This window comes from Ursus arctos, unplaced genomic scaffold (assembly GCF_023065955.2).
Source record: "Ursus arctos isolate Adak ecotype North America unplaced genomic scaffold, UrsArc2.0 scaffold_14, whole genome shotgun sequence".
NCBI lineage: Eukaryota > Metazoa > Chordata > Mammalia > Carnivora > Ursidae > Ursus > Ursus arctos.
In genome coordinates, this window is record NW_026622808.1 from 12,966,332 (window position 1) to 12,983,758 (window position 17,427).

The following is a 17,427-nucleotide window of genomic DNA, read 5'->3' on the forward strand; positions in this document are numbered from 1 at the left end:
CAGTGCTGGGCGTTTACGCTTAGAAGAGCCTGGGCTTGTGCGTGGATTATATCCTGAGTCCAAATTCCTTTATCTGGAAAATTAGGGGGCGAGGGGGCTGGCTCTGAGCACACCTCCCCCAGTCCTCCCTCTCCCATGCCCACCCGCCCCACACCACGCCAAGGGCTCACATGTAGTAAAAAGACTTTATTAAGAAGGCTTTGAAGTCAAAAAATAAAACTCTTGATACAATTTTCTGAACCCTTAAGTCAGCTCAGCAAATATATAATCGTAATTTAGCTGTGTAAGATTAAAGGTCCGTTACTTTATTTAAAATAAAATATATTTTAGTTCTTAAAATTTATTCCATAAAGTACATATTTCCCTATAAATTCCCTACATATACACAAGAGGTAAAAAGTAAAAGTTTAAAAAAAAACAATTTAAAAAAATTTAAAAACTGACAACAGAAACCACAGCAGAAGGGGATTAATAATTAAAAACAAAAAGTTAGAAATTTCTGGTTGGGCCCCCCCTCCCCCCGCCTCCCCCCCTGCCCCTCCAGCCTGTCCGCCAGCATACAAAAGGGTAACCGATTAGCCGCCCCGGAGGGAGTAAAAATGTGGCCACTCTCCTCGCGGGGATTCGCAGAGGCTGCAGCCGCCTCCGGAGCCAGCGCTGACAAGTCAGAAATCCACGTCCCAAAGAAGGACAACCGAGTTGTAAAAATCGTGTGTGTATATATATATATACATATATATGTATACATATATATATATTTTTCTTTTTCCTTAAAAAGATCACCCTGGGGGGGCGGGGAGTCTTAAATAAAAAGTGCAAGCAGACCTTTTCTCTCTGTTTTATTTTAACCTGTCGACTCAATACTGTTCGTTAGGAACTGAGATGCCGTCGGGCAGCCGTCTCCACGCCTGGGACCGAGTTAAAGCTCGTCTGTGAAGGGCTGGCCCCGCCGCCCCCGCCGCGCCCCCCCACCCCCCACCCCCCCCCGGCCTGCGGCGGCCAGCCGAGCCGCTAGGAAAAGATATGAATGGCCTGGGTGGCGGGCGTGCGGCAGGCCGGGCACTCGGGCTCGCTCTTGCCGCAGATGCGGACGGCGCAATCCATGCAGAAGAGGTTGTGGCCGCAGGGCACCAGCGCGGCCATCACCTCGCCCTCGGCGCACACCACGCACTCCCGCGCCAAGGCAGGGGCGGAGGCGGCCGGGGGCGGGGCGGCCGACGACGCGGCCGCCGGGGGCTTGCGGCCGCCCTCGGAGGCCCCGGAGTCCAGGGGGGCACATGCAGAGGCCGAGGAACTGCTGGGCAGCGAGGTGGCCGCGGAGAAGCCGGCGCTGCCGGAGAAGGACGACAGGGTGCCCTGCGCCGGCCGCCAGGCCAGGGTGCCCACCGGGTCCGGGGCTCCGCGGCGGGCCAGCGGGAGCTCCAGGGCCAGGCCCCCGGGCTCGGGCAGCGTGGGCGAGTGACGCGGCGTGCCGGCCCCGCTGCTGCGCCGGGCACCCGGGGCGGGCGGCGCGGGGGCCCCATTGACGGCCGAGCAGCTGCTGAAGGCCGGCAGCGGCGCGGCCCGCTCGAAGGGGGCCCAGATGGTGGCCGCGGCGGGCACGGTCAGGTCCAGCGCCAGGAAGTCGAAGCCGAAGTCACAGTCCTCGGGGACGGGCGGCCCCGACGGGGCCCCCGGGCCGTCCCCGCCGAAGGTGAAGCCCCCGTTGCCCGAGCCTCCGTAGGGGCTGGCAGGGCCCGCATCGGGCACCGACGGCCCCCCGCGGCCCCCCGCGTAGAAGGCCTCGGGTCCCCCGGGGGCCCCCAGGGCCCCGTCCCCGCGGAGGCCGGCCGTGGGCGCGGGCGGCCGCCGCCCAGGGTTGGGGGCCTTGGCCCAGAGGCCGGCCGCCGTTCCGAGCAAGTCCAGACAGACGTCGGTGCCGTTGGCGTGGAAGTCACTGTCGGGGCCCGCATCGGTGAAGGCGCCCGTGCGCAGCGTGATGTGCGCCTCGATCTCCTCGCGCGCCCGATCCACGTTCTCGGGCATGCCCGTCACGGCGAACACGGGCTCCTTGTCGCGCCCAGGCGTCACGATGTACGTGTGCGTCCGCTGCTGGATGCGCTTGATGGTGGCGCCCTTGGGCCCCACCACCAGCCCCACCACGCGGTAGGGCACGCGCACCTGGATGGTGGTCTGTCCTGGCAGGTTAGGCGGACCCTGCGCGGCGCCGGGCAGCCCGCCGGCCTTGCTGCGCGTGGCGCGGATCACGGAGAAGTGCTCGGCGGCGGACAGGATCTCGCGCTTGGCCATCTCCACGTCCTCCTTGCGGCCAGTCACGATGAACACCGGCTCCTCCCCACGCACCGGCGTCTTGATGTATGTATTTGTCTTAGCACGCAGAGCCTTGATCTTGCACCCTGGGTGGTGAGGGGGTGGGGGGAGACACAGTGAGGATGGGGCCCCCTCCGCGGCTGGCAGCTGCGGGGGCCAGCCCGCAAGTGGGGCTGGGAGCCCCCCCACTCCTCGGCCACACCAGCCTGGGCTGTATCCTCAGACACACGGTTCTCCGTTTCCCCTCCGGTCCCAGACTTGCAGGTGGTGATGGGTTTGGCAAAAAGGCAAGAAGGCAAGGAGGACCCCACTGTGGATGGAACAGTGTGTCCCAAAATTCAGACCACCTGGTACTTGTGAACAGGACCTCATTTGAAAATGTCTGGCAGGTGTAATTAGTTAACACGAGGTTATACTGGCATAGGGTGGTCCTGAACCCAGTGACAGGTGTCCTTACAAGAGGAGGGACAAAGACACAGAGGAGACAGGCAGCCCTGTGAGGACGAAGCAGAGATGGGGACGAGGCAGCACGAGACTAGGGACAGGAGGTCTGCCGGCCTCCAGAAGCCAGGAGAGCTGGCCGCACAGGTGGTCTGCAGTCTCTGGAGAGCGCGTGGCCCTGCCGACACCTCGGCTCTCTACTCGCGCCCTCAGAACAGGGTGAGGATGGTTTCTATCATTTGCAGCCACCCAGTGTGGTAGGTCAGTCCTAGGGACACTACTGCACGCCCCTGACCCCAACTCCCCGGCGGACGGGCAGGACAGCCCGGAGTCAGACTGTGCAAACCGCCTAGGGTTTTCTCCTGACCAACCGGCCCTCCCCAGCCCAAGGGAAGCCCAGGTCTGCTGTGCCCTAACTCAGGTCAGCTCCTAAGGCCCCGGTGGTCCCAGCTTCTGCGGGGACGCTCAAGGGCAGGGCACTGTGGTTTGTCACTGGCCGGGCCGGGGGCCTGCCCTGTGGAGGGGGCAGATCTGCGCGCCGGGTGGGGTCAGAGGCAGGGTCTTTGATGGGGGTGCCGGCCCGGCTGTCTGATACCCCCGCCCCCAGCCCCGGGGCCTGTTAAGACATCTTGAGTCCGGGCCCACGAGTCTGGAAGACCCCCCTGCCGGCTCTGGGGCGGCTCCAGGGACACAGGGACATTGTTTCAATCCAGAGGCGGCACAGAGAGAACAGTGTTGCTAATTTCTCTGGGAGCAGAAGATACAAAGTTAGCGGGACCAGTGCGGCTGCCTGGCCTGAGGGGGCCTGAGGGGGCACTGGGAGACGGGAGGGGTGTCTGGGGGTGGGGGGGCAGCCTCACCCTGAGCCCAAGGACAGCAGCCCAATCGAGGCTTTGAGCAAAAGCAGAGCCCAGTGAACCGGGGTCAGACATCTCCCGGGGGGGGGGGCACGGCAGCTTCTACCCCCTCTCCTGGGTCCTGAGCCACTCCCCCTCCCCCGCCTGGTGTCCTCCCTCTCGGTGCCAGCGTCGTCTCACTGGCATCCCCCCAAACCCATCCTGACCTGGGGCTGCCTCCACTTCTGCCCCGACGGCGGTTCCCTCCCCACTTGGCAGCTGGGAGGAAAGCTTTCCAATCACACACGTCAGTCCTTCCCTCTCTGCGGCTCCCCTGACCTGGCCTCACTGCCTCCCCCCTCCACGACCTTTCCCATCTGCAACAGTGCCTGCAGCCCCTTCTCTGCATCAAGTCACAGCCCAGCACCCCTTCCTCCAGGAAGCCCACATGGACTACAGCGGGACCCCAGCACACACGTCTCAGTTCCACCTTCCCGAACTCCCCGAGGCTGGAGGGCTGTAAGGAAGGGCCAGTGCACTGGGATTACACTTGGCCACTTGAAGGCCTGTCCTGGGCCTCCGTTTCCTCATCAGGAAGAGAAGGGCCCAGACCCAGCACCCCAGGCAGGTGCCCTGCCGTCATGAGTCTCAGAGGCGGCTGGCAGGGGGATCGTAACCTCACCTGAAGTGTTCCTTCCCCGCAGGCCCATGCGGGGACAGGGAGGCCAGGCCAGGAGAAGGGGCAGGGGATGACACCCACATGTGCGGGGGCACCCTCTGCACGGCCGGAGAAGCAGCCCTTGTTCCCGGTCACACGGAACTGGCTGAGGACAGAGCTGGCCCCCGGCCCGCCCCCTCCCGGAAGAGACAAATTCACTGACTGCATTTTGGCTGTGACACCCAGGGCCCAAGCCCCACCCACGCCGGCACCCTAAGGGGCAGACTTTGAGAGGGGGTGGGACTGCCAGGTCGGGGAATCGGGGCAGGGAGAGTGAATGGGGCCACACACCTGCCCTGGCGGGAGGACCAGACAGGCAACAGTGGGGGTGGTCAGGGGCCAAGCCGTGTGCTAGCGGGGAACCCGGGGCTACAGCTTCCGACGGGTAACAGGCTGAGAGGCAGAGCCCTGGGCCTGGCCACCAGGATGCTCACTCAAGCAGGTGTGTGTGGGAATGGAGGTGACCGCCCCCCCCATTCGGTCAACTCCCTCCTCACGGCAGCCGGAGCCTCCCCTCAGACGGGGGTGCCTCAGGTCCCCAAGTGGAGCCTGATCCCATCGCCCATATGACCTCATTCTGGGGTCCTGACCTCCCGTGGGCTGGGCACTCAGGAGCTCGGGCGCTCCAGGTGCTGCCCCCAGGGACCCCACACAGGAACCACAGGCTACACTTATCAACAAAACCTCAAGGCCGTGAGGGGGAGCAGAAGAGGTCACCTTTGGAAGGACACGTGCCAGGGGAGGGCTCCTGGCTGAGAGCACAGCAGGTACAGAGATCTGGAAGCAGGACAGGGCTGGGACAAATCCTCACAACGACCATCACCCCAAACCCAGTGGGGTGCTCTCCCCAAAGTGGGGCCAAAATGAGCCCAGTCCTGGCTGGGCCACATCACAGCAGGGTGGGTCTGCGGGGGGGGGGGGGGGGGGGGCGGCGGCTCATCTGTCAAATGGGCACGGAGACCCTCTGGACACAGGGAAGGCCTTTGCAGGCCAACAAAATGGACCCCCAACCCGGACCCACAGTGGATAAATAGGAACACCAGGCCCGAGCCCCACTGACAGCCCCGCTGCAACCCCAGCTGCCAGAAAAAGCACCCAAGGCCCGCAGGAGGGGGCCAGGCACAGGGGGTCAGCGAGGGAGAGCCGCGAGTGCAGCAGCCTTCCCCCAACTGAGGGGGCCCTCGCCTGACAGCGGCAGAGACAGCGGGACCCTGGGTGATGGCCGGCACAGCCCAGCACGGTCATCCTTCACTCACTCATTCTCACTCCTGACCCAGACCTCCGGGCAGCTGGCGGGGTGCTCACCACCCAGCCCAGCCAGGGTGCTAACGGCAGACTCTCAGGAGGACCGGGTCCAAGGTCACACTGAGGACAAGTGGGCACCAGCCTCCCAAGTGACCTTTACGGACTCCCCCAGTCCTGGAGCTTTGGAAAATAGAAAGTCCTCTCCCGGGCCACCTCTGTTCCCTGCAGCACAGACAGAGCCAGAGCGACTGAGGTTCGAGTCCCAGCCCTGCCGACCGGCTCTGGCCCGTGTCTCTGCCTGCTGTGGCCAGCAGCTACAGAAGACCTTCTCCGGGGGATCTCTCGAGGCTCCGTGAGGCGGGGCAGGTCGAGGCTCCCATGCAGGGTACCTTCCAGGCCACTCAGCCTCAGGGAGAACAGAGAACTCCCAGGGGTTGTGATCACTGATCCTGTCCCCACCAAGTGCAGGGACCCACTCTAGGATGGAAAAATCAGCTCAGAGAACGGCAAGTGAGCCTCAGGGTAAGGGTAGACCCCAGGTCTGTGAGACTCTGGCCTGCCCTCTAGGGGACAGAGTGGCCCCTGGACCTGGGGTTTGACAGAGGAGGAGTTCACAGTAAGCTGTGCCTTCTGCCCTCTTGAGAGCCAGGACGGTTAGAGGGGACAGGCTTTGTGTCCAGGAACCCCCAGGGCGGAGACTGGACGGGTGATTGCAGGAAGGGAGGGGTCAGGATTGGGGCAGAAAATGTCTTCCAGGCTGTGCTTGACACCTGGGTGGGAGAAGATGGGAGCTACAGATGGTCCTAGAGCTGGGAGAGTCAAGGGCTGCCAAAGGGGCCAACCTGTCCTGGCATTCATGCTTCCCTCCCCAAGACCCTGCGCCCCCCTTAGAGAGTACTACTGTGTACCAACCCGCGGTTGGGATTAGAACCCTCTGGCTGGAGAACCCTCACAAAACCCCCCGAGGGAGGTGCTGTCCCCCCATCACAGATAGGAGAGCTCATGTGCCCAGGGTCACAGAGCCAGCCCCGTCGGCACCCCCCCCAGAGCCTGCCTTCCTGTCTGCCACCAGCAGGACCCCAGGCTGGCATCCAATAAACAGGTGCCCAAAATCACAGCGGGGGGTCGGGGTGGGGGGCTGACCCCCCCAGCCTGCTCCCCCACAACCAAAGGCACAGGCTCGGACGCCCTCTGCTTGACTCCTGCCACCACTGCGGTGGCCTCAGCCTCTCCGGAGGACCCCGGGGCCAGAACACGCGCATTCACAGGACACACGCTCTCCTGCTCCGTGCTCTGCCAGCCGGCAGATCAGCCTAGGGACCCTGGACAACAGCCCCCAGGCTGGGTTTCCACGGCCGCCCCCCTGCCCTCGGCCGGCGTCTGCACGCTCTGCACATGGCAGCGGTCCTGTTATACATCCAGTGCAGGTGTGGTGACTGGGGCAGGGAAGGGGCCGAGGCAGGGTGCTGCAGGGGCACGGTCAGGCCTGGAGTCCTGCTGTGCCTGCCCATGGGAGGCAGCCGACAGGGCTCAGAGGACCACTTGTCCCCCTCCCCTGGTCCCAAGTCCTGGTCTGTCCGTCAGCCCAGCACGATGACACCTGGCTCTCCTGGTGTCCAGATTGGGGGGGAGGGACACCTGATGGGCTGCACCTGCACCCAAAGCCAAAGGGCTCACGGGCCAAACCACCCCTCCCACCCAGAACTCTGAGAGGGCAGTGCCCAGAGCATCCCTGTGGTCCTCTGCCCCCCGGTGGCAGGGGTGACAAGTCACCCTGCAATTCAAGCCCCCGCCCCCGCTCCTGTTACTGAGCCCCCAAAGGCCAGCTTGAATGTCCTGCAGCTCCACCTCAAGCCCCGCCCAGACCCCACCCCAAGTTCTAGAACCTGGCCTACCAGCAGGGAGTGGGAAACAGGGAGGTGCAGGCAGAAGGCAGGAGAAAGTTGGGGCTGTGGGCAGCTGGCTAAAAGGGTGGGTGGGCGTGTGTCCGGAGGAGCACTGCCCACCACCCTCCTGGCCGCCCGCCCGCAGCTCCAGCTCCAGGGCCAATGAGCGGCGGCCGGCCTGATGTCACCCTGCAAATCTCAGACTGGCTCTCTAACAAAGAGAACAATGGGGCGGCCACAGGGACTCTGACAATGCTGCTGCTGGGACCCCCACACCCTGGGCCTGCCAGGGGAGGGCTAGGAGCCTGGATCTCAGGAGAGCTTTTACAGCTGGTCCTTAAGCATGTCCCCACATCCCGGAATTCGGGGCTGAGAGCGAGGTGGGGATCCTCTCTCATCCTGTGCTCCCCCCCACCCCCAGCAGGGCTCCCAGGCTGGCAAGTGGAGATGTGCACCTTCTTTGTACGCCGAACTTCTCTCTTGACCCTGCCTGAGCCCCCCTGCCCCGCCCCCGAGCCACCCCCAAGCCCCTGCGAGCCCACCCCGTGCCTGCTTTGGGTGTGCAGCGCCCACCGCCCAGCCCGGCCCCCTGGTTCTTGGGATGTCACAGCAGGCGGCCCAGGGCCTGAGCAGAGGCGGCGCACAGAGGGGCTTGACCGGGCTGGAGGTGCCCAGACAAAGGCAGCGGCGGAACGGAGCGTGGAGGGGAGGAGCGCGGGCTGCGCCCAACTTTCTCCCGCGGCCCGCGGCAGGACAAAGGCGCACAGGCGGCCACTGAGGCCGGGGCCCACACGGGGCGTGGCCAGGGCCTGGCGTCCGGCCGCGGGCTGGGCTGGGGCGGCCCCCTCCCCAGGGCGCGCGGTGCGGGGACCCCGGGGGCGGCGCCCCAGACGGCGGCCACTCACCCTGGCGACCCACGATCTCGGCGACGTGCTCGGAGCTGGGCACGGGCACGCACTCGGTCATGTTCACGCTCTTCTTGCGGCTGCCGATCACGCTCATCTGCTCGGCCAGCAGCGTCTGGGGGCCCAGGGCCGCGGGGTGGGGCGCGAAGCCGGCGAACACGTCGGGCGGCGACTGCCGGGGCGGCGGCGGCGGCGGCGGGCTCACGTCGGGCTCCAGCAGCGCCAGCGAGCCCGGCGCCACGGCCTCGGCCACCGCGGGCGCGCCAGTCTCTGGCCCGTCGGGGGGCGCAGGCTCCGCCGCCGCCCCGCCGTCCGCGCCGCCCACCGCCGCCGCGCCGTCCCCGCCGCCCGCGGCCGCCGCCTCCTCGTCCGGGCCGCCCGCGCCCCCCAGCCCCAGCCCCGAGAGCTGGTCCAGCGCCAGGCGCAGCGCGGCGGCGGCGGCCGCGTCGTCGGGCGCGGCCTCCTCCTCGGCGCCCTCGGGCAGGGGCAGGGGCGGCGGCGGCGGCGGCGGCGGGGGCGGCGGGGGCGGGGGGCGCAGGCTGGGGTCGCCGCCGCCGCCGTCGGGCTGGCCGGTGGAGCCGGGCATGGCGGCGCTAGCGCTCGGGCCCGCGCCCCCGCCTCTCGGCCGCCGGCCGCCCGCGCCGCCGCCGCCGCCGCCCGCGCCGCCGCGCTCCGCCTCTGAGAGCTGGGCCGCCGGCCGCCGGCATCCAGCGGCGGGGCGGGCACGGCGGGGCGGGGCGGCGGCGCGGGGCTGCTCGGGCCGCGGGCGGCGGGGCGGCGGCGCGACTCTGCTTGCTCCTCGGCGGCGGGGGCTCGGCGGCGGCGGCGGCGGCGGCGGCGGCGGCGCGGACGCTGCTTCCCTCCCGCCCGCCCGCCGCCCTCCTCCGGCCGCCCCGCCCCGCCCCGTGACGCGCGCGCGGCCAACAATGGGGAGCCGGCAGGGCGCACGCGCGCGCGGGGCGGGGCGCGGTCACGTGGCGGGGCGCGGGGCGCGGGGCGCGGGCGCGGCCGCAGGTAGGTGCCCGCGGGGGCCCCGGCGCCCCTCCAGCCCTCAGCGCGCGGCCCTTCCCGCGGCCCGGCCCCGCGCGCACCCGGCCCCCGGTGGGCGCCCTGGAGAGGGGGCGGCCCGAGCCGGAGCCTACGCCACGTGGGCGGCGGTGCTTCCCGGCCTGGGCTGGTTTCGGCCGGCCGGAGGACCCTCCCGCTCCCGGGGCGCCGGTCGCCCTGCCCTGCGTGCCCACCTCCAGCGCCGCCCTGCCCCAGCGGCCCTCCCTCCAGCTGCCCTTCGGGGTCTTCTGTTGCCCGCGGTGGGGGAGGGAGCCCTCCGGCTTCTCCCTGGGCGAACGCTCACGATCCGTGGGCTGGGAGCAGGCTGGACCGCAGCGGGTGCATCCGCCCCTCCTCCGAGCGTACCCCGGCCCGGGTTCCTGCCTGGACGGGGAACGTGGGGCGGAGGACACCAGCTCCCTAGGTGGGCGTGGGAGCGGCCTGCCCTCTCTGCCTGCCGGCAGCTCTCCCCCTGACTGGGGGTCCCCGTCCCCTGCCCCATACAGCGCCTGAGCCACAGCCTCCTTCACCTCCCGGGAATTTTCCCCACCCTCTCAGACTGCCCTGACAGGTGCCCCTGATTAGGGCCCTCGCGCCTCCCTGCCTTGTTGCCCGTGCCTGGAACACTTCCCCACCCTGAAATGTCTTTCCTGACCCTCCAAGTCACATCCAGCCCAAGTTCCTGTCTCAGGGTCCCAGACTTCTCTTTTGTGCAGTTGAATACTCATGAGTATTAATTACTTCATAATAATATATGTCCCGTTCCCTCCCCGCGGGACCAAGGTTTCAGAGGACCTGGAGGGACCTGCAGATCCGCGGCGCTCTCTGAAGCACTCTGTGTGATTGATTGGCGACCCGGCACACCCTCCTTGTTTCCTGGCCACAGGCCTTGTCCCCATCTCCCCCACAGAAATGTCCACTGGTGTTTCAGGACCAGGCCCAGCTGGCTAGCCTTAGGTGCCCCTTCCCTACTACCCCCAGCACTCACCATCACTGCGTTTTCTCAGGGCCAGGCCTTGGCAGTGCTGACCCTCCTTCCTGGGGCCCCAGCCAGGGTGGAAGCAGGTGGGCTGGGCTGCGGTGTGGGTGAGCTGGAGGAGGGAGAGGGAGAAACAAAAGGGAGCAGGGGGTAAGCACTGAAAAGGGGGTTCAGGAGGGAGCAGGGGGTGGGATGGAGTGGGGAGAAGTCAAAGGTGGAGGCTGGGCATTGGAGCGGGCAAAGGGAAAAGAAATTGCCGGTGCCGCAGAGCAGTCTGCTCCGGGATGCACCTCTGGAGGTCGTGCCCCCCCACATACGTGCTCTGTCAGTCCCCGGGGAGAGGTCTTCAGACGCGCTGGGTGCCTTTCTGCTTTCCCGTTTCTGCTCCCGGGCCCCATACACATGTCCCTCCCTTTGGGGGACTTGGGAGGGGAGGCAGCATCTACCATTGGGGGGGAAACAAGGATAGAGTGGCCTGGGGGACCCTGCCCCCAGCTCCCGGCCGCCCCCTGGAGACACCAGCATACCTGGGGGGCGTGCAGGCCCTGCTCACACTTCCGGTGTCCAGCCAATGGGAAGGTGACAGAGGAGGACAGAATGAGGGCTTGGAAGTTGGCGCAGTAGCTGGCATTAAATTTTCAACAGGAAGTTGGAAGATTCAAGTTGGAGAAATCTAGAAAGTCCGGCAAAAAGACAAGAGGGAACTGGGAGAGCGGGAGAAAACAGAGGAACAGTCCAAGAATCCCAGAGAAAGCAGAGGGGAAATGGAGGGAAGTTGTCCAAGAAATCATAGAAGGGGATAGCCAGGCCCCGCAGCTTGTCCTGGGAAGACATGTTAGTGGAACTGGACTCCTGATGCTTCCAGGCCATATGCCGAACAATAAGGGAAAAGAAGGCCTGGGTTCCAGGGGAAACGGTTGGCTGACCCCAAGGTCTACGTCAGGTGGGAGGAAGGATCAAGACATCTCAGGCCAGCGAGGTCTTCACCAATCAGCTTAGCATCCGCAGGGTGCACTCCAGCAAAATGAGGGAGGGAGGGAACGATGCCTGGGGAAGGCGAGTGGAAGGGGAGTGCTGCTGAACCCTGTGCAGGGGGCTCTGGAGAGGGGCGGGGGGGGGGGGCGTTGAGCCTTTGGCTGTGGGCAACCAGCCATGAGGAGCGAAGAGTACTGCCAGTTCCAAAAGGAGGCTGTTCGACACCAAGCAGATTAGGAGCCAGAAGAGGAGAGGGGAGCTGGGGCTCCACCAAGTCCGGACTGACTTACGCGCTGGCCTGGCCCGTGTTTGTAGGGATTGGGCAGGAACGGCCCTGTGGTAGCGCACTTCAGGGGCGCCTGGGGGGCTCAGTCCGTGAAGCGTCCGCCTTCGGCTCAGGTCATGGTCCCGGGTCCTGGGATCGAGACCCATGTGGGGCTCCCGGCTCGGGGGAGCCTGCTTCTCCCTCTGCCTGCAGCTCCCCCTGCTCGTGCTCTTTCTGTGAAATAAACAAATGAAATCTTTTGAAAATAAAAAGACCTGTAGAGCACTGACCAGCGAGCAGTTTGCATGTGCCGTGTTCAGGGGGCAGAAGGCGGTATCTGTGGTGTGGTTTGAAACACACCAGAAACAGGATGGGGTGAGGGATGGGCAGAAGTGGACGAGGCCGCAGGTAAAAGGTGGGTGGTCAGCCCGGACAGGCCCTCTCGCCTTGCACTGCTGACACTTGGTGGGTCATTCTCTTCGGCGGGGGGGGGGGGGGGGGGGGGGGAGTTGCTGGGAACCGTGTGTGTCCGGCCACATCCCTGGCCCCCAGTACATGATTCCCGGAGCCACCAGCGCCACCTCCCTGCGCGTTACTTTCCTGTGGTCTTTGCAAATGACCACAGACTGGGTGGCTTTCAACACCGATGTATTCTCTCTGAGTCCTGGGGCCGAGAAGTCCCAGGTCCAGGTGGGGCGGGACCGTTTGCTCTGCGAAGGCTCCAGGGAGGGTCCTTCCTGCCTCTTCCGGCTCCTGTGTTGCTGGCCATCCTTGGCGTCCCTTGCTGGGGACACATGGCCCCAGTGTGCGTCCACGATCGTGCAGCTTCTCCCACGTCTCTGTCTGTGAGGATTCGTGGCTGCTCCGCTCCAGGGTGACCTCAGCGTAACTGATTACATCTGCCCAGACCCTCTTTCCAAGTAAGCTCCCATTCACAGGTGGAGGTGTTGGGACGTGGACAGTCTTTTCTGGGGGGACACAGTGCAATCCACCCTACCTCCCCAGGCAGGACAACCAGACTATCCGTGAAGAATCCCTGGCAGCACAGGGGCCGCCGCTGAGAGCCGCTGCTGTTGGTCGTCCTCTGAACCCGCCAAATCTGCTCCGTGTGGTGATCCCTGTGGTAGAGTTCCGGGGTGACGGGGAAGCAGCGGCGTGCTGGGGGGCGGCACGGGCCCTGAACCGCCTTCGCGAGCTCGGGAGGCGGCGCCTGGGCTGCATGTGTCTGCTCTGTGGTTTAAAACCTTCTGTGATAAAAATATATATACATATTTTTAAGTTTTAAAAACTGTCTTTTGAGAGATGCATTTGGAGATGTCTGTAAATAAAAACAGCGTGGAAGTCCTGTGAGGTGGGGTGGGCCCCGGAAGTGGGCTCTCCCTTCTCACTCCTGGACCTGCACGAGGCGCTCATGAACGTGAGGGACCTGCGCGACGGGACCCCCGCCGGAGCGGCCCGCGGCTGGCCACAAACCCTCAGGGAGGCAGGGTGCTGGGGACGGCACGCTGGCAGCTCCACCCGCCGGGAACCGGAGAACTGAAAACCCACGGAAGCAGTCATACCCCGTGTTCACCGCAGGTGGAAGGTGTAGACGACCCAGGCGTCCACCTGTGCGTCTGCGGATACACACGCGGTCCCAATACACCGGGCCGTCCCTCGGCCGCAAGCAGGACTGCGGCGCCCACCTGCGCTGCCCCGGGGACGGACCCGAGCCCCCGACTCTCACAGAGGGAACCAGACACAGACGGCCACGTGTGTGACGCGTCCAGAACAGGCTCCTCCACGGACGGGAAGGGGGCTCATGGGGGCCGGGGGCTGGGCATGGTCATTTCCCGCAGGAGGATTTTAGTGACAGTTGACCCCTTTCTTTTTAACTTTTTTTTTTTTAATTTTTTTTTTTTAAAGATTTTTTTATTTATTTATTTGACAGAGATAGAGACAGCCAGTGAGAGAGGGAACACAAGCAGGGGGAGTGGGAGAGGAAGAAGCAGGCTCATAGAGGAGGAGCCTGACGTGGGGCTCGAACCCGGAACGCCGGGATCACGCCCTGAGCCGAAGGCAGACGCTTTAACCGCTGTGCCACCCAGGCGCCCCAACTTTTTTTTTTTTTAAAACAGTTCTTCAAACATTGTTGGGGAACCGCTGTAATAGCAGATATGCCGTGGTGGGGCCAGCGGCTCCCGGGGCGTCCGCGGGGGGAGCCCGAGTGCGTGCTCCATGCGGACCAAGCCCAGGGAGGGGGAGAGGCAGCGGCGCCCTCCTCCTCTGTGGGCACATTTTGAAAGAATAACAAAGAGTCAAAGGGAAAAAAATTGCCAAAAAATATGAAACCACAGAACTGTCTTCCCTGGACAGTTTCTATTTTCAGCCTTGTCGCTTATCCGAATGCGTGCAGGGGGCCGTTTGGGGTGGATGCAAGTTAACTTTTGCGAATCAGGGGCTGTTGAGACAGAGTTTACACGCGATGAAACACGCCTTTCTTTTTCCAAGTGTTTATTTGAATTCCAGTTGGTGAACAGACACAGTTGTATTTGTTTCAGAAAACATATCTGTTTTTACTGTCCCACTGATCAGCCCTGCTTGCCCAGGTCGACACCCCGGAAAGTTCTCTCCGCCCCCTTGCTGTTGGGCCTCTTCAGGCCGCCGGCCCCTGGGACCCGTTTTGCCTCCTCTGGGGTTTCACATTAATGGACTTGCTTTTCGCTATCTCCTGTGGCACGTTTCTTCAACTCAGCCAAAGTTAATTTTTGTCTTTTTTTTTTTTTTTAAGATTTCTGGCCAGGCCCCTGTGCGTCCGCGCTGCAGGCTGCCTGCTCTCCCCACCCGTGTGGGGGACCCTCAGTCTCCTTCCTAACCGGCTGGGATCTCAGCACACTCTTCAGGTCACCCGAGACCCTGAAATCTTCTTACTGTTAAAATCGAGAGACGATTCGTATGTATCACAGTTTGGCCTTTTTAAGCAGATGGTTCAGGGGTTTTTCGTAAATTTGAGAATGCGTGCCATCATCACGACTGCTGACTTTAGAACATTATCATTACCCAAACAAGAACGCCTTCCCCCCCGAGCCTGGAGCCCCTGGAGCCCGAGAACGCGCCGTCTCTCTGGATTGACCTCTCCTGACCTTCCCGTACACGGATTCGCACACTCCGGCTGTGTGTGGGCTCCCCCGAGAACCAGTAGGACCTAAGGAGAGATCTCTCAGGGGAGACAAGGGGACTGGCGCCCATGCTTCTGGAGCCAGGCTGGAGGCTGGGGAGGGCCCGGGGTGTGGTTCAGTCTGGCTCTACGGCCGGGGAAGTAGGAGCACCGGCGTCCGGCGTCCGAGGCAAGAGCGGCCGGTCGGCTCGGCTGTCAGCTCAGGGGCAGGGAAGCAGCTCGCACTTCCTCCACCTTGCGCTGCGTTCGGGCCCCTGGTGGATGGAATGGTGCTGCGTGGACGGGGACAGGTCTTCACTCCGTCCACTGAAGAAAGCTCATCTCTTCCAGCCACAGCCGTGGGCACATGCGGAGCTCACGTTTACCAGCTGTCTGGGTGTCCCTCAGTCTCAGCAAGCCGACATGAAATTAACATCACATTGGGGAAAAAAAACAACCTTCTGTATCTGGTTCCCTCGCTGAGCGTCGTGGGCTCCTCATGGGCTCGTTGTGGGCTCGTTGTGGGCTCGGGGTCCGTCCCCGGGGGACCGCGGGTGGGCACTGCGCTCCTGCTTGCGGCCGAGTGCCCTGTGTGTGGACACATTTTCTGTGTCTGTTTGTTGATAGACCCTGTGGTTGTCTCCACGTTTTGCACGCCTGGACGTGGACCAAGCCTTAGCCGATCTTGCACGCGGCGTCTGGGCCCCGCCCCTGCCCCAGGGCAAAGGCTAGGAGTCCCTGTTCTAGAACGGTACTGGGCAGTAGAGCTTTCCGGATGATGGACTGCTGTCCACGTGCTGTGCTCGGTTCAGTAGCCAGCAGCCCTGAGTGCGAGGAGTGAGGTGTTCAATGGGTTGTAACCAGTTGAGACTGAAATAGCGCTGTGTGGCTGGCGGCTGTGCTCTCGGACTGCTCTAGAAGTCTGGGCAAGGTGGTCCCTCTGCTCCAGTCCGTCCGGCCAGGTCTTGACCAGTAAACTTCCAGCTTGTTCTGTTTGCATCATTGCCTCAGGTCACCCCTAGGGTCCCTTTCTCCTCAAGCTCGGTGGGTCCTGGGCCTCTGTAGCAATGGGCCACTCCCCTTGAGGGACAGCATAGACGAAGGCCAGGGGGGCTGGAGTGAGCTGGGAAATAAGGAAGGGACGGTGCAGGCTGAGGCTGCAGGGGCCAGACCATGCCAGGCCACGGGCTGCCCCAAGAGATAAGGAATCTTATCTTCGGGGTAACGTAGTCGCACAACTAAGTCCCCCAAAGACGTCCCCGTCCTGGTCCCGGGACCTGGGATGTGTCCCCTCATGCGGCAGAGGGGACCCTGTCAAGGCCCCGAGGTGGGGGTGACCCTGGGTTCCTGGGGGGCCCGGTGTCCTCACGAGAGGGAGGCAGAGGGCGGGAGGCCCAGAGACGGGCACACCCCGCGCTGCCGGCGGTGAGGATGGAGGAGGGGCTGCGGGCTTCCAGGAAGAGGCAGGAGCCGGGTCTCCCTGGGGCGCCGGGGGGACCAGCCCTGCCCACGCCTGGGTTTTAGGACTTCTGAGCCCAAACCGTCAGAGAATCAGTCCATGTGGTTTTAAGCAGCCAGGTTGGCGGTGACCTGTCACAGTGGCCACGGGAGGCTGACACAGGTGAGGAGGTGTCCCAGGACCACTGAGCGGGGAGGGGGCAACATGGTTCAGAAAGCTCTGTGCCTGCCTTGGAGTGGGGCGGCTGGGCATCGGGTGGAGACATGGGGGTGGTTCTGGCCTGTGGTGTAGACATCCCAGCTGATGGTGCCGAAACCCTGGCACCCAGCGGGGGCATTGGGAGGTGCTGGAGCTGGACGCACCAGGTGATCTGGATGCCTGGGAGCCCCCTCCCTGGCCCTTGCCGCTGAAGTCTCTCTGGGGAGAGGAAAGAACTCGTGGGGGGGACCAGGTCAGGGTCAGGATGGGTTCTGGGGAGAGGAGAGCCCTACTGTGGAGCTGGGGACACTTCACCCTCACCCCAGGACCACTGTCCTGGTCCACTGTGTGGACAGACCCTCGGGTTGGGACCCCGGACCCTGTCCCAGCTTCTGAGGTGCCAAGATTTGTGGCCCCTCGGGGCCCGTGCCGAGTCAGGGAGTTGGGGAAACCCAAGTTCTCAGGCAGGCCGGCCCTCTCCAGCTGGCGCCCCTGAGCCGGTTTCCCCTCTGGGAGCTGGGCCCCTCCAGGAGGGCGGGGCTGTCTGCAGGGTAGAGCCAAGCCCGTGGAGCGACCGTGTGGGAGGGATGTGGCGTGGGCGGGCTCCAGGCCCCAGCTCTGACCAGCTGTGAGATGGGGCAGAAGACCTGCAGGGTCCGGGCAGGGCCGAGATCATGCAGGCTCCCTTCCCAGTCGTCTCACCAGTGCTGGCCCAGGGGGGACTCCCCCACCCCCCCGCCCCAGCTCCTGGTACAGACCCCCACACCGCAGACTGGACGGAGCGCACGTGGGTGTCTCCAGTCCAGGCAGCAGGGGGCCCTGGGGGCTCTGAGGAGGCAGGTGCCCAGGGGCTGCGCGTCTTCTGGAAACCTTGGCCAGACCGGCTCTTTCACTAGAGGTGCTGGGAGCTGAACCCCGCCCTCCCTGGGAAAGGCCAGTCGGTCCCCGGGGGCCCCTTTCATCACCCGGCCCACGATAGTGACAAACGCGAGTAGGCACTGAAGGCCCGGGCAGGGTCCGTCTCCCC

General features: G+C 64.2%; 1 protein-coding gene across 1 annotated transcript; it reads right to left on the reverse strand.

Annotated features, from left to right (window-relative positions):
• Positions 1-979: 979 nt before the first annotated feature.
• On the reverse strand, positions 980-8,969 carry MEX3D (mex-3 RNA binding family member D). The gene is made up of 2 exons (XM_057311420.1): positions 8,342-8,969; positions 980-2,396 (listed from the first exon to the last, which is right to left on the reverse strand). The coding sequence occupies exons 1-2, from the start codon at positions 8,925-8,927 to the stop codon at positions 1,012-1,014; spliced, it is 1,971 nt and encodes a 656-aa protein (XP_057167403.1). The 5' UTR covers positions 8,928-8,969; the 3' UTR covers positions 980-1,011.
• Between the last annotated feature and the right edge of the window lie 8,458 nt (positions 8,970-17,427).

What these genes read in the sequence shown, in the direction of transcription:
- MEX3D (XM_057311420.1), bottom strand. Translation starts at nt 8,927, where the DNA reads ATGCCCGGCTCCACCGGCCAGCCCGACGGCGGCGGCGGCGACCCCAGC. An exon ending in CGAGATCGTGGGTCGCCAGG is followed by an intron (nt 2,397 to 8,341) that starts GTGAGTGGCCGC and finishes CTCACCACCCAG; the next exon opens with GGTGCAAGATCAAGGCTCTG.